Source organism: Elgaria multicarinata, chromosome 10 (assembly GCF_023053635.1).
Source record: "Elgaria multicarinata webbii isolate HBS135686 ecotype San Diego chromosome 10, rElgMul1.1.pri, whole genome shotgun sequence".
NCBI lineage: Eukaryota > Metazoa > Chordata > Lepidosauria > Squamata > Anguidae > Elgaria > Elgaria multicarinata.
The window spans coordinates 7,652,883-7,669,124 of NC_086180.1; the positions used below are offsets into that span (position 1 = coordinate 7,652,883).

Below are 16,242 nucleotides of genomic sequence, written 5' to 3' on the forward strand. Positions count from 1 at the left end.
CTTCTGATTCCTCCAGCTCCTCAGCAATTAGTAAATCCCTGGAAACATATCCAGGATCCATTCCAGGATCCAACAGGGTTCTGTCCGTGGGTGATCTGAAATAGTTGATACCCATTATCGTTAACCCGGTCGTGCTGACCTTGCTGCAGAGCTTCTTTGCAAGCGAAGGTTCCTTGTGACGGGGCAGATGTTCCTCCTCCTTGCAAAGTCAGGGAGGAGATTTGCTGGCCTTGGTTTGCTGGCTGTCCCGTACCTCTGTGCACACAACACAGCCAGAAGCGTTAGTGCCCCGAGGGTGTCAAGGAGGGTAGATCTGCATTCACCATGTGCTTACCTCCCCATTTAACAAATGCTGCCCACTCTGTACATCACTGCACACTGTCTTTTACAACCCCCTGAGTTTAAACAGCAGCAGTAATTGTGGTGGGGGGGAAAAACTAGTTAAGAAAACAAGAGCAGAATTTTTGGATGTGTGTAAGAACATAACGTAAGAAGAGCCCTGATGCTGGATCAGACCAAGGGTCCATCTAGTCCAGCGCTCTGTTCACACAGTGGCCAACCAGCCGTCGGCCAGGGATGATCAAGGCAGGACATGGCGCAACAGCACCCTCCCGCCCATGTTCCCCAGCAACTGGGGCACACAGGCTTACCGCCTCGAATACTGGAGATAGCACACGACCATCAGGGCTAGTAGCCATGGATAGCCTTCTCCTCCAGGAATTTATCCAACCCCCTTTTAAAGCCACCCAAATTGGTGGCCATCGCTACATCTTGTGGCAGTGAGTCCCATAATTTCACTATGCGCTATGTGAATTTCATTTATTTATTTATTACATTTATATACCACCCCACAGCCGAAGCGCTCTGGGTGGTTTACAAAAGTTAAAAACAGTAAACATTAAAAAATGTACAAAATTTAAAACCATCAAAAACATAAAAACCACAGTATAAAAACAACTCTGTACAGCACCATGTACATTGATGGTGCTATATAAATAAATAATAATAATAATAATAATAATAATAATAATAATAATAACAATAACAGTTTCCATTTAAAAACAACAGTGCTGGGGTCCATTAAAAGACAAACTTAGCGTTGTTAAATGCTATTAAATGCTTGGGAGAAGAGAAAAGACTTGACCTGGCGCCTGAAAGATAACAGTGTTAGCGCTGTTGTCTATGTGAAGGAAAGGAAAGGAACCTCTCGTGCAAGCACTGAGTCATTACTGACTCTTGGAGGGACGCCAGCTTTCGCTGACGTTTTCTTGGCAGGCCTTATAGCGGGGTGGTTTGCCGTTGCCTTCCCCGGACGCTATTACCTTTCCCCCAGCTAACTGGGTACTCACTTTACTGACCTCGGGAGGATGGAAGGCTGAGTCGACCTGAGCCGGCTGCCTGAGAACCAGCTTCCGCTGGGATCGAACTCAGGCCGTGGGGAGAGTTTCAGCTGTAGAAACTGCTGCTTTACTGCTCTGCGCCACACGAGGCTCAGTATTGTCTATTTGAAGAAGTACTTTTATTTGTCCTGGATCTCCCACCAATCAGCTTCGTGTGTGTGTGTGTGTGTGTGTGTGTGTACAGGTGTTTTGCAAACACCGTCTCTTCCTTGTTCCATTCCTGCCTATTCTCCTTTGCTTTGGACTGGCCATGTTTTTGTCTTTTTCTTCCCACGTTCCGACTTGAGGCTGTCTCCTCTCCCCTTGCAGAAAACGCCACTTTTGAACTGGGAGCTACGTGGATCCACGGTTCCAATGGAAACCCAGTCTATCATCTAGCAGAAGATAATGGCTTACTTGAAGCGACGACGGACGACGAGAGGAGTGTGGGCCGCATCAGCCTGTACTCCAAGAATGGGGTGGCTTACCACCTCACCAACAGTGGTCAAAGGATCCCGAAAGATGTGGTTGAAGAATTCAGTGATTTATACAACGAGGTTGGTATTTAGCGGCGCGAAAGGTTTGCCTGGGTAGAGGCACCGGCCGGATTGTATGCAGAAAGCGGAAGCAGGCAACCCGGGGCGCTCCGGATGCTTTGGACTACAACTCCTGTAATCTCCGAGCATTTAGTTTTAATTATTTATTTATTATTGCATTTATATCCCACCTTTTTTCCTGCAAGGAACCTAAGGCGGCGGACGTAGTCCTCCTCCTCCTCTCCATATTCTCCTCACCACAACAACCCTGTGAGGTAGGCTGGGCTGAGAGTCTGTGACTGGCCCAAAGTCACCCAGTGGGTTTCCGTGGCCGAGTGGGGACTGGAACCCGGATCTCCCGACTCCCAGTCCGACACTCTAGCCACTACACCACGCTGACTCTGCTGGCCTGGGGCTGATGGGAGCTGTAGTCCAAAGGCATCTGAAGGGCGCCAGGTGGCATCAAGACTTGAAGAGAAACCACAAACGGCTCGTGCCATTGAAATGGGTTTTAAACTGAGCCTAGGACACTGCCCTGGAAATGCTTACTGTGACTGACGTCTGCTTCCCACGTCCTGCTGCAGGTCAAGGTCTTTCCCAGCCCTCTTATTGGAGATCCCTGGGCATTAAGCCTGAGACCATCTGCGTGCAAAACACCGGATTTGCCACTGGGCCATGGACAGTGGAGGCTGGTGGCTCCAAAGTCAGCAGGGCAGTGCAACTGCTCCGGGTTTCAGTCAGAACCAGTCAAAATTCTAAAAGAGCTCCCCGAGGTGCTTTGAAAGCACCTTGGCGAGGTCCTTTAAAGTTCTGCCTGAAACCCAGAGTGGATTCGGCGTCCCACTGATGTCGGAGCCACCAACCTCCACTGGCTATGGCCTCTCCTCTATCATTCATTCACTCCTGATGTGGTTGCAACTTCCTAAAGAGGGTAGCGTCTCGTTTCTTTGGCCTTCCTATTTCAACGACGTTGTTCATTCTCCGATGGCCACTGACTGGCTGCGTTCGGACAGCACGATAGTCAATGTTGGGTTAATAGTCAAGTCCGGGGTTGATTACCAAGGGAGTACTCCCCACACGGCATGGTTATAATCAACCGTGGTGTGGATTAAGGCCAGCGTTGAGTTGGCTGTTGGCCAACTGTGTGCTTGATTGACACATCCCCCGCCCCCTCTCCACCCCAGTCCTCCTGCTGGTATCCCATCAGCCATTGCAAGTTCTGTTGGTCGCTGCTTTGGTTGCTCTTGCCCGGAGGACTCTGCGGCCTGCCGAAATAGTCAACTCAATGGGGCGAAATAGTCCGCTGCGCCCAACAGACAACACGCTAACCAATGGTTGTGCGACTAGTCAACTCCGCAGAGCGATTCCCCTCCCCCCCGTTGGTTATTTTATGTAAACCGCCCAGACAGAACCAATTACCTAGGGAGGTTGTGGGCTCCCTCCCACCCTAGAGGCGTTCAAGAGGCAGCTGGACAAGCATCTGTCAGGGATGCTTTAGGGTGGATTCCTGCAATGAGCAGGGGGTTGGACTCGATGGCCTTGTAGGCACCTTCCAACTCTGCTATGAGTCTATGAGCTTCGGCTATGGGGTGGTGTAAAAATGTAATAAATAATAATATATTATTATTATTATTATTATTATTATTATTATTATTTTGGGAAAATAGTCAACTGTGGGGTGGTTTTTGCCCGACAGATGACACAATAACCAACAGTTGACTGTTCAACTCATGGTTGACTACTTAAACCACCGTTGGTTATTGTGTTGTCCGAACGCAGCCACTGTCAGACCCAGCTCCTGCCAGCTTGAAGGGGGAGAGGTTGAGGTTGGTGAGTTCTGGGTAGGGCCAAGCTAGAGGAGAATGTGAGGGGAGGTCAGTCCATCGCTGGGGATGGGGGGGGGGGTTCAGCAGCAGAAGCAGGGGGCCCTTATTGCTCAGACCATGTATCAAGGTTCTTTGGTGAGCTTTCCAGATGGTTCAGGCAGTCCTACACGACCCGCTTGGGATTATTGCTGTCATGAAACATCACCAGGTTGAAAAAGGCCGCCTACTGGTTTCTTATTTACATCTACTGATGTGCAGCCCGGCCCTACGCGTGCTTACTTATTATTATTATTATTATAATTTATTTATATAGCACCATCAATGTACATGGTGCTGTACAGAGTAAAACAGTAAATAGCAAGACCCTGCCGCATAGGCTTACAATCTAATAAAATCATAGTAAAACAATAAGGAGGGGAAGAGAATGCCAACAGGCACAGGGTAGGGTAAGCAGGCACAGGGTAGGGTAAAACGAACAGTATAAAGTCTGCACAACATCAAGTTTTAAAAGCTTTAGGAAAAAGAAAAGTTTTTAGTTGAGCTTTAAAAGCTGCGATTGAACTTGTGGTTCTCAAATGTTCTGGAAGAGCGTTCCAGGCATAAGGGGCAGTTACTTACTCAAGTAGTAACTCCCTCTAAGCTTGATGCTGCTTTCTCTCTCAAGTAACTCTGCCTCTTATGAGATTTTAGAGCATCGAATTTCCCCCGCCAATTTCCCCCGCCACCGACTTGGGTAAGGATATGGTATGGGGAGTGCTTCGGAGATGTATTAAGTTAGATCCTCTTAGAACATTCCTAGCGCCAATTAAAATGCTGGGAATTAGGGTCACACAGCTGGTTTAAGACGCCTCCCCATCCCTTGGGACTCTTCAGCTGCTGTTTCAGACAAGTGTTTGAAGTTTTAAAACCATTCATTGGCTTCTTTTTTGGGTGGGTGGGTGGGGGTCCACTTGGCACAAAGCCAACACAAAAGGGCAGTAAAAAAATTGGCATTGGCTGATTCAGCCTGGAGATGCACGTGGTTTTGCTTGTCTTGTGTGCGGGATCTGCTTCCGGCCGGCAAGTGGCTTACGAAGACTGGGTGGCATCAGGCTGAAGGAAAGGTTTGCGGCAGTGTTGAGGTGTATTGGCTGGCTGTGGTTTTGACCCCTTTAAATCGGTGTTGGGGGCGGAAGGGAGGGCAGACTCCTGCTGAAAACTATTGAGGGCACTTGGTGGGCCTCTCCGAGAGCAAACGTCTTGGACTACAACTCCCATCTTTCTCAGCCAGCAATGGGAATGATGGGAGTTGCAGTCCAACGCATCCGGAGGCTGGGGAAGGCTGGAGGCAGGGTTGCGGCAATACCGCGTTTTATAGCTAGTGCCTTCGAATGTTCAAGGTAGTTCAGTAGTGTTGGCATCTCCGTATAGAAGGTTGAGGCTTGGAGTGGGTGGCGGAGGTGAGATCGGGACCGTGGCTGCCTCATTCAGTCTCTTAGCCACTGTGCTCTGCCGGCTCTCAACAGGTATATATCCCCACCCCACCCTGGTCTTATGACAGGTAGGTCATTTTTATTCTCCTATTTTCTTTTTCCCCCCAAAGGGGAAATTCCTTTGCTGAAGGCCGCCAATGCTGAGCTAGGCTCTTACTTCCCTTCTGGTCCCTGTGACGTTCCAAGTCGGTCCCACCCACCCCCCACCCCACTAGGAGCTCAACCATCGGGTGGTGGTGGAGAGGGAGGCGGGAAAAAAAGAACGAGGCGACCCGAGGTGGACGGATTCGTCGCTCCGGCTCTGCTCCGGGTGGCTAACCCCTTTTTTGCACGTGCTCTCCCTCCCTGTCTCGGGACAGGTCTATAACCTGACTCAGGAGTTCTTCCAGAGTGGTAAACCAGTCAATGCCGAGAGCAGGAACAGCGTGGGGGTCTTCACGCGAGACGTTGTGCGCAAGCGCGTCAAAGCTGATCTCGATGACTCGGAGGCGGTCAGGAGGCTAAAACTCGCCATGATTCAGCAATACCTTAAGGTAAGGCCAGCTGGCAGGGCGGGGGTGGGTGGCAGCAGGCCCTGGGGACGCTGTAGCCAAGGCGTGTGGGTAGATCTTGCAGTAGATCAGCAAGGATTCCTGACTCCCATTATTATTATTTTTTACAATAGCAGCAACAGTATGACTCCACCCGCTGCCCTCAAATTATGCTGTGATCTCTGTTCAGTTCTGTTACTCAGAACAGTTACTTGGCCTCTTTCAGTTCTTTCAGTGGGCCTGTTCAGACAACACACTAAGTCATAGTTAGGCTGCTAACCCTTTTTCAGCAAATGGTTAGTGCGTGTGTTTAAACCAGGGTCATGTAGCCACCGTGGTTAGGAGTGTTTCGCATGACACGCTAAGTCATACTGGGCCTGTTCAGACGACACGCTAAGCCATGCTTCACACAACATGCTAAATCATGGTTCGCATGACACCCTAAGCCAGCCTTCCTCAACCTGGGGCGCTCCAGATGTGTTGGACTGCATCTCCCAGAATGCCCCAGCCAGGCTGGGGCATTCTGGGAGTTGTAGTCCAACACATCTGGAGCACCCCAGGTTGAGGAAGGCTGCCCTAAGTCCAGACAACACGCTAAGCCATGGTTAGGCTGCTGGTTCCTCTCCATATTTCCTGTGCTCCATCACTCAAAGCAATTTTCTGCCCGCACCAGTGGAAGCTGCCCGATGTCCGTGGGATGGTGAATCCGCTCTGCGTTTTTATTTAAGCATTTTTATTTATTTATGCCGCCATTCAGCCAAAAAAGGCTCTCACCGCGGCTTACAAAAGTATTTCTTGACAGCCCTTGCCCACAGGCTTACAATCTAAAAGACATGACACAAAAGGAAAGAGGATTGGGAGGGAGGAGGAGGAGGAGGGGGAAAAGGAAAGCCAATTCAGGCCATGGTTTTGGTCATAACCAGTCAGGCTTCTAAAGGAGCTCTCCACGGTGCTGAATCCTATCCTTAAAATGGGTTCAGAACCTTGGATGGTTCTGACTGAACCCTAAAGCGGGTTCACATCCCCACTGTCCAGTGTGACTTGCTTCCAGTATCGGAGCCAGGCAGGGAGAAAATTGCTTAAAAATGGAAAGCGGCAAGGTAAAACGGTTGTGATGGACATTGGGGGAGGTTTTTTGTCCCTTCCCCAGTGTGTTCCTTTTCAAGTAAAGAATACTTGAAATACCTGATGGAACGCCTCTCCCGACATGAACCTATCCACATCTAAGGTCCTCCTCCGAGTGCCTACTCCGAGGAACGCTTGGGAGGATGGCAACAAGGGAGAGGGCCTTTTCAGTGGTGGCCCCCCAACTGTGGAATGATCTCCCCAATGAGGCTCGCCTGGCGCCAACGCTGTTATATTTTAGGCGCCAGGTCAAAACTTTCCTCTTCTCCCAGGCATTTAACACCATTTAACAACGCTAAGTTTGTTTTTTAACGGAACCCCCCCCCCCCCGAACTGTGTTGTTTTTAAATGGATACTGTTGTTTTTATGTTTTTAAATTTGGTATACTTTTTAAATGTTTATTGTTTTTAACTTTTGTAAACCGCCCAGAGAGCTTCGGCTGTGGGGCAGTATATAAATGTAACAAATAAATATAAATATAAATAAATAAATACTGCCCCCGCCCCCGCCCCACACACATACTTTATATGTGAACGAGGCAACAGGCAGACGAAATACACATGCCTGTTCCATCATAACTAGCTTGGTCCTTAGTCTCACTCTTAAAATGTAAGAATTTACCTTGCTGGATCAACGCCCAGGCCTGTCTGGGCCGATATCTTCCTTCCGTCACTGTTTATAATTAATTGCCTCTGGGAAGGTGAGCATGAATGGGTGAGCCTTCCCTTCTCTTTTGTTCCTGGGATCTGGTGTTCATTGACTGCCCCTGCCCACAGATGGAGGTTTTATTTAGCTGTCCTTATCCACCCGTAGGCCTGTCCTCGATTAAACTGCCCAGCCATACTAGGTTCTCCCTGTTTTGCATCATCATGACGACATCGGAAGGGCCCTGCTGGATCAGACCAAGGGTCCGTCTACTCCAGCACTCTGTTCACACAGTGGCCCACCAGCTGTTGACCAGGAACCTACAAAGCAGGACACAAATGCAACAGCACCCTCTCGCACATGTTCCCCAGCAACTGGTGTATGTAGGCTTGCTCCTCTGTTACTGGAGGTAGCACGTAGCCATCAAGACTAGTGGCCATCGGTAAGCCTTCACTAGGAGGAGAAACAGCCCCATGTAAGGCCTTGTTCTCTGCTTCCGTTGCCGTAGGTGGAAAGTTGCGAGAGCAGCTCTCACAGCATGGACGAAGTTTCGCTCAGCGAATTCGGGGAGTGGACCGAAATCCCCGGGGCCCACCACATCATCCCGTGTGGCTTTATGAAGATTGTGGAGATCTTGTCCCGTTCCATCCCAGAGCAGGTCATCCAGCTGAAGAAGCCCGTCAAATGCATCCACTGGAACCAGTCCATCAGCCAGGAGATCGAGCGCGTGGCCGACCACAACAGTGACCGCATGGAGGAAGACGACGCGGGCTACCACGTCTTCGTGGAGTGCGAGGACTGCGAGTTCATTCTGGCTGACCACGTCATCGTGACGGTGTCCCTGGGAGTCCTGAAGAAGCACCACGAGAACATGTTCTATCCCCGGCTGCCGGAAGAGAAGGTCTTGGCCATTCAGAAGCTGGGCATCAGCACCACGGACAAGATATTCTTGGAGTTTGAGGAGCCCTTCTGGAGCCCCGAGTGCAACAGCCTCCAGTTTGTTTGGGAAGATGAGGCCGAGGCGGAGAGCCTCACCTACCCGGAGGAGCTGTGGTACAAGAAGATCTGCAGCTTCGACGTCCTCTACCCGCCGGAGCGCTACGGCCACGTGCTGAGCGGCTGGATCTGTGGGGAAGAGGCCCTGATCATGGAGAAGTACGACGACGAAACCGTGGCAGAGACCTGCACTGAGATGCTGCGTAAATTTACAGGTCTGTGATCTTCTCGCCTTCCCTTTCAGGCCCAGAAGGCTAAAAGGCCGTGTGGATTGGGGTTGGAACGGGAGACAAATCAGTAGCACATGTCCACATTTTGGCTCTGTCATGAACTTAGCGGGTGCCTTCAGAGGCACGCGACAATGGCGCTGTTCACACTGTATGCTAACCCATTGGTTGAGGGTGGGTTGTTGTTGAACCCTGGGTTGTTGGTCGAGCCATGGGATAACATGTCTGAACCCAGGGCATTTTCCGCAAGGTGGCTTGTTAACCGGGGTTTGTTGTTGGGTTAACCGAACAGGCCAACAACAAACCATGGGTTGGATTGTTGGAGAAAAATAAGCCACACTGCATGGCTAACGGGCCGCCCTGCGGAAAACATCCTGGCTTCAGACAACATACTAGCAGACGGTTCGACAAACAATCCACGGTTCAAGAAACAACCACTGAGTGGATTAGCATGTTGTGTGAACCCAGGCTCTGTCTTACCCCTAGGCTTCTGTCTGCAGAATAGGCATACTTATAAATGTCTGAAGCTGTGTGCTCTTTTTTTAAAAAACTTTTTATTAAACATCAATACAAATCAATACATCAATACAAATAAAACAATACTACATAATACACAATAATATAAAATAAACATTTGATAACATATATTCTAGCTTAATTCTATTAACATAATCATTCTTAACATAAAAGTGCACCCCCAACCACGGGATCTTATTCATGTTTCCAGAATCTCATTGCTTCCTCTGGAGGTGTTTTCCCTCTCCCCTTTGATAAAACAAATTCTAGAAACTGTTTCCATATTCCCTCAAAATCATTCGTTTTTATCATCCCTCTTCTAACTTTTATGTTACATGTTAATTTATCGTTAATAGCAATATCCCATATTTCTTTATACCAGTCTTCTATATGATAATCCCCTTGAACCTTCCAGTTTCTAGATATCATTAATCTTGCTGCTGTTAACAAATTCGTTATCAATTCTTTTGTCTCTTTATTACAATTCAGTTCTCCATATAATGATAACAATGCCACTATAGGTGTCTCTTCAATCTCCATTCCTAAAATTTCTTTTATCTCGTTAAACATCATTTTCCATAATTTTTGTACAAATTCGCATTCCCACCACATATGTAAATACGTTCCTTTCTTTTGACAACCTCTCCAACATATTGCTGAGTTCATCTTATTTATTTTATTGAAGCTGTGTGCTCTGACTGGGAGCAGTCCTGCATGTTCTCACGGGCCGAGATCTTCCCCAGCCTTGCTGCTGACGACAATGATTTCACTGGAGATGTGGAAAATTTAACTGTAGACCCTTTATATGCAAAGCCTGCACTCTGATACTCAGCTGCAGCCTCTTCCTGTGTTGACCTGTCTTAACAGGGTTGTTGTAAAGATTTCTGAGATTATTTATTTATGTCTTACATTTCTATATCATTCAATAACCAAAGCTTTCTGGGCTGTCCACAACAATTAAAACCATAAAATACAATGTGATAAAGCGCTGTTATCAAAGTTTAAATCGACTGGATATAATCAAAATCAAACCAGAATAAAACCTAGCGGCACTGCAAAGGTTTAGAATGAAATTACAGCAGAAGCAATAATGCTAAAATGCCTGGGGAAGTAAGATGGTCTTCACCTGGTGCCGAAAAGAGCAGGTTGTAGGCACCAGGCAGGCGCCTCTGGGAAGCTTATTCCACAGTCAGGAGTGCCTAAGAATGGAATTCGGCCTTCATGCGCAAAGACTTTCAATTGCCCCAGCCCTGGGGCAACGTTCCCGAAATGTTATAGCTGCAGGAAAGGTTTTGTCTCTTGTGTTGCAGGGAATTCATAGAATCCTGTAATAGAAGAGTTGGAAGGGTCCCCTAAGGCCATCAAATCCAACCCCCTGCTCATTGCAGGAACCCACCTTAAAGCATCCCTGACAGATGGTTGTCTAGCTGCCTCTTGAAGGCCTCTACTGTGGGAGAGCCCATAACCTCCCTAGGTCATCAGTTCCATGATTGTACCACTCTAACAGTCGGGAAGTTTTTCCTGATGTCCATCCAGAATCTGGCTTCCTGTCACTTGAGTCCGTTATTCCTTGTCCTGCATTCTGGGAAGATTGAAAAGAGATCCTGGCCCTCCTCTGTGTGGAGGAGGGCCAGGCAGAATTTTAGAGCGGAGATGCTTGGTACACTTAACTTGCTGAACAGTGCTCAGATGTGCCATGCGAAGAGGGAACCACCTTCCAGGGAAACCTGTCCTTTATTCCTGAGCTTCTCATTACTGAGGATCCTGGAGGTGCTTTCGCAGGGCCCCCAGGGCAGCCTGAGAATGGCTCTTGGGAGAGTTACCCCATGGACTTTGCAGTCGCTCTGGGTTAGACCTCGCTTCTGTGATCTTTACCATTCACGATCACTTGTACTCTGTGTCCCTTTCATCGCCGCAGTGATTCGACGGTGGGGCTTTGCTTTCCCACGCAAGTTAGTGCAGTGGATTATTTGGATTTGCTTTCAAAACGCTCTGGACTTGAGCGGCCTATCAACCATTGGCAACTCGGCACTTTGTAAATCTGTTTAAAGTGGTGCACCGTTCATACAACTCAACGCCTTGTACTCAGGCCTTCGTCCTCTAAACCCTCTGGGTTTGGCGCCTGGATTTCGGGGGAGCCGGAAGCTTTCATCTTCACAGGATTGTGTAGCAGCTTTTGGGCCCCTGTCCACTGATGCCCTCCCTGTACGATTTTAGCCACACTGAATGTCCCAGCTTTCTTTTTGATCTTCCAGTGTTGCCGGCCTTTTACAATATCGCTCAGAGGTCACCAGCACTGAAATCGAGCTTCCGAAACCCTTTTGATCTTGGGCCACATTGCCAGCCGGTACCTTCACTAGTCATCTTCATCAGAAGTCATAGGGTGTGGGCTGCAGGGCTCCGGAATCGTGGTCAGCAGTGGCGACCCCACCTCCACGTTTGGCCGTCTGCTGTCTCGGTGCATAGAGCGGGACGGGCAGGGCCATGCCTCTGCTCTTTCACTGGCCTTTGGAGATGTCTTGCTGCTTTTGAGGCCATGTGGAGCTCAGTGCAATCTCAGGGATATGACCCTACCTTTCTCCCACCCCTGGAGAGGGCGCCATCCGGTCCCCTCCCTTGTGTGGCACTTTGGAGGCCTTTTGAAATAGCCAGGGATTTTGTTGTGGTTAATGAAAGTTTTTCTAAAGTTTTTTTTTTAAACAACAACAACAAATTTATACACAAATTTTTATCCTGGTTTGGAATGTACGAGTCAGGTTTGGGGTTACATAGTAGAATTCTAATATTCCTGGAGGCAAAGGCTATCAATGCCTACTAGCCCTGATGGTTGTGTGCTATCTCCAGTATTCGAGGCTATAAGCCTGTGTGCACCAGTTGCTGGGGAACATGGGTGCGAGGGTGCTGTTGCACCATGTCCTGCTTGTCCATCCCTGGCCGATGGCTGGTTGGCCACTGTGTGAACAGAGTGCTGGACGAGATGGACCCTTGGTCTGATCCAGCATCAGGGCTCTTCTTATGTTCTTATGTTCTTAATTCCATATTTGAGATTGCAGGATACAAACCACCTTTACAGGACATGCTCTTGAGCAAGAAGCTTGATCAATGTTTTCTGCTGAACAGCATCTTTACGTATTAATTCAAGAAGGTCGTCAGAATGTTTTCACGAACTGAAAAACAGGTCTTAGGGGAATAGTCTCTCATGTTGTTTCTCCACAAATATATCTTTGATCAGTGCATGACCTAAGGACGTCTTTAGGTTTCTTCTGAACAATAGCTAGAATATCTCTTTAGCAAACAATATCCCTAAGCAAAGTGATCTTTGATTACACAGACAAAGGGATCTTGTGTACTGAACCAAAAATTCAGCTATGTCACCTTGTAAGCTTTTTTCTTTTGGATGGGCAGCACTAGAAACTTCTGGCTTTGGGTCACATTCAAACCTTCCAAGTCAGGAAATCACACAGGCTTTTAACCTCAAATTAGGTTAGGCCTCATCTAGAGTATTGCGTCCAGTTCTGGGCTCCACAATTCAAGAAGGACGCAGACAAGCTGGAGCGTGTTCAGAGGAGGGCAGCCAGGATGATCAGGAGTCTGGAAACAAAGCCCTATGAAGAGAGACTGAAAGAACTGGGCATGTTTAGCCTGGAGAAGAGAAGATCGAGGGGAGACATGAGAGCACTCTTCAAAGACTTGAAAGGTTGTCACACAGAGGAGGGCCAGGATCTCTTCTCGATCCTCCCATAGTGCAGGACACGGAATAACGGGCTCAAGTTACGGGAAGTCAGATTCCGCCTGGACATCAGGAAAAACTTCCTGACTGTTAGAGCAGTGCGACAATGGAACCAGTTACCAAAGGAGGTTGTGGGCTCTCTCACACTAGAGGCCTTCAAGAAGCAGCTGGACAACCCTCTGTCAGGGATGCTTTAGGGTGGATTCCTGCATTGAGCAGGGGGTTGGACTCGATATCCTTGTAGGCCCCTTCCAGATCTACTATTCTATGATTCTACGATTCTATGATTCTAAGAGGAACATAAAGTAAAAAGATAGGAATCCAGATTAGTCCTCCTGCAAGCAGTTCCACATGGTGAACATAACATGTAGAGATGTTGGGCCACGTGTCGTGGGGTGTCTCTGCGTGGCAGTGCCACCAGTTCCAGGGACATGCATTGTTGGCGTGGAGACCCCTTCATGCAACTTGGCCCATGTTGTAAGTCTTTCTCCAGGTTACACCTTCTTCACCCATAAGTGGAACAGCCGCCACATGGATGCATTCCCTGACCACTGACTCGTGGCTGGTATAATGTCTGTAGTCAATATTGATGAGTGTGTGGGCTTCTCTATTGCCAAGAAGGCCTTTGGTTTGCTGCAGTCTTTTCAGTAGGCTTAGCAGGACAGTGGCGGCGGCTATCAGCATCACGATATGAAAACATACCGAAAACAAAGTGGTTGATGGTCATTGTGAGACTCCTTTTAGGTAGCCGGGTTCCTGGTCATTTTTGGCCTTCTGTTGTGTCTTTCTCACGGCTTTGTTTGTCTCTCTTCCGTTTTAGGGAATCCAGACATTCCGAAACCTCGGCGGATCCTCCGATCCTCTTGGGGCAGCAATCCCTACTTTCGTGGCTCCTATTCCTACACTCAGGTCGGGTCGACCGGAGCAGACGTGGAGAAACTTGCAAAGCCATTGCCTTATACTGAGAGCTCCAAGACGGTTGTAAGTATTCATGCCGGAACGGCGCTCCTGCCGGAAGGCGGGAACACTTCCGCAAGGGACGCTTTACACAGCTTGAGAAACGTGAATCTTCCTAAAGACGGTCCCCGTCAAAGATGTCACTGCTAACTGTACAACTGTGGAGGCCGGGGTCTCATGGGCAGTGGCTAGGTCAGGTTCATGGGCTACGATGGGCCGGCGTGATCTTGCTCCTCCATCATAGAATCACTGGTCACAGAACAGCATGGGGGAGGGGGGTCGCCAGCATAGAGCAGGGCTGGAGAACCTCTTTCAGCCCAAGGACTGAATTCAAATTTGGAGATGGTCTCAAGGCAAAAGAGGGCAGGGCCAAAATAGCAGCACTTCTTTTTTTTTGCAAAAACCTCTTCAACTAAGCTTTAGGGGAGGCTTTTAGAATGGGCGGGAGGAAGTGTAAAAGCCAGGGAAACACTGAATGATGGTCGGTTGGGGCTAGAGGATGGTGATCTGGAGAGCCCCAGAGGGCTGCATTGGGCTCAGGGGGCTGAGGTGAAACATCCCTAGTGTAGGGCTATACTCTTTGAGGACTTCCTTGGCTCCACAGCTGACATTCTCTGAAGATGATGGAGACACTTACCTGCGGTTGTATCTGAATGGGGCTGTTGAGTGTGGGTTGTTTTGAACCAGCGCATTCCTCTGAACATAGCCCTTTTCCCCCATGGTGGGTTATTGTGTTGTCTGAATGCAGCTAGGGTAGCTTGTTTACCAGGGCTGTTCACCACTTTGGGCTTGAACCCCGAATTCAAACCAAAGCGTTTCTCATTGAGGATGGGCGGCTGCTGGAGAGGTCAGGTAAGTCCTGTGGCCAGGTGGGGGCAGTGGCTCTGGGTTCGGGGGTGGAGGGCAAGACTCCTGGTCGGCCTTGTGCCCAGCTGCTCGGTTGGTACCCGGGAACCCGTAATGGCTGACCCGCTTCAAGTATCCAGATGTCGCTTGGGCCCGAAGCAGCCCGAGTCGGATTGGGGCCAATTTGGAAGTTCCGAATCGGCCTCCGAAATTAGGGCGGGTTTTTAACCACCCTGAACAGCCCAACAACAAACCATGTGTTCTCAAGGTGGCTTGTTTGAGAGAATAAACCACACTGGATGGTTAAGCAAGCCCCCCTGGCTGTGTTCAGATAACACGATAAGCCATGGTTCAACAAACAACCCACGCTCAGCCACTACGTGTGAGTTAGTGCGTTGTGTGAACAGCCCAATTGTGTTAATTCCTTACCGTTTTCTCTTTGGAAGAAATCTTTTTAACATGTTTCCCTCTGTCTTTCCTTCCCGGCTTGCTTTCCCTCCTCTGGATCTCCAGCCTATGCAGGTGATGTTTTCAGGAGAGGCCACCCACAGGAAGTATTATTCCACTACCCATGGTGCTTTGCTTTCTGGCCAGAGAGAGGCGGCTCACCTCACTGAAATGTACCAAGACCTCTTGCAATGCAGGAACTGAGAGGCCCTGGGATTTCAGAAGAACCAACTAACTCGTGATTCCTTTTACAGTTGCGCGTCTAAAGGATTCTTTTTCTTTTTCCTTTCTTTTTAAAAAAACAAACAAAACAAAACTAATAATAGCAACATTTTTATCTTTTTATATTAAAAAAGAGTCTTAACCATTTTAACCTGTAGTTGGCTGATTGTAGGTTTTTTTCTTTTCTTCCATGTACTGTATTGTTAGCAGGAACGGGCGCTCTTCCTTCCTGCCTGGGTGAAAGCTGTTTCTTTTCGTGTAATTTGATTTCTGATTGCACCTCTGGTGCTGCTTTTGGAGGTCTCTCTCTCTCTCTCTCTCTCTCTCTCTCTCTCTCTCCTTCCCTCCCTCTCCCCCCCACCCACCCACATGGTATTGTAAGTGCCTTCTATATTTCAATAAATGTTGTAATAACCACTGTGCTCTTGTGAGTCCATTTCAGTGGGGGTGATTTAGCAGTCTATTTGTTCATTTCATTTCATTTATTATATTTCTATCTGTGCCGCCCTATAGCTGAAGCTCTCTGGGTGGTTCACAAAAGTGAAAAAACCATGAAAAATACGTGATGCAAAGTACCAAAACCATTTACATAAAAACATATAAACAGAAAGCGCGCACACAGACAGAGTATCTAAAACCAGTTTTCAAGCAATCAACCAAAGACAATACAGGACTTGATTAAAAAGCCATTATATGCTACCAAACGGCTGAGAGAAAAGGTGCTTATTCCATTTGTCCGAGGGGTGGAATACTCCATGGTGATCATTGAGACATTGGCTTTTTTGGCC

The 16,242-nt window shown here is 48.4% G+C and overlaps 1 protein-coding gene across 2 annotated transcripts in view; it reads left to right on the forward strand.

The window, feature by feature from the left end:
• The window catches only part of SMOX (spermine oxidase), an 80,418-nt gene extending 64,561 nt beyond the window's left edge, over positions 1 to 15,857 (forward strand). For both annotated transcript variants that reach the window (XM_063136140.1, XM_063136142.1), the window contains exons 3-7: positions 1,710 to 1,936; positions 5,573 to 5,746; positions 8,022 to 8,724; positions 13,803 to 13,963; positions 15,299 to 15,857. In XM_063136140.1, coding sequence (XP_062992210.1) covers positions 1,710 to 1,936; positions 5,573 to 5,746; positions 8,022 to 8,724; positions 13,803 to 13,963; positions 15,299 to 15,436 — 1,403 coding nt within the window. In that variant the 3' untranslated portion in view covers positions 15,437 to 15,857. The remainder of the gene's footprint in view (positions 1 to 1,709; positions 1,937 to 5,572; positions 5,747 to 8,021; positions 8,725 to 13,802; positions 13,964 to 15,298) is intronic.
• Positions 15,858 to 16,242: the final 385 nt, after the last annotated feature.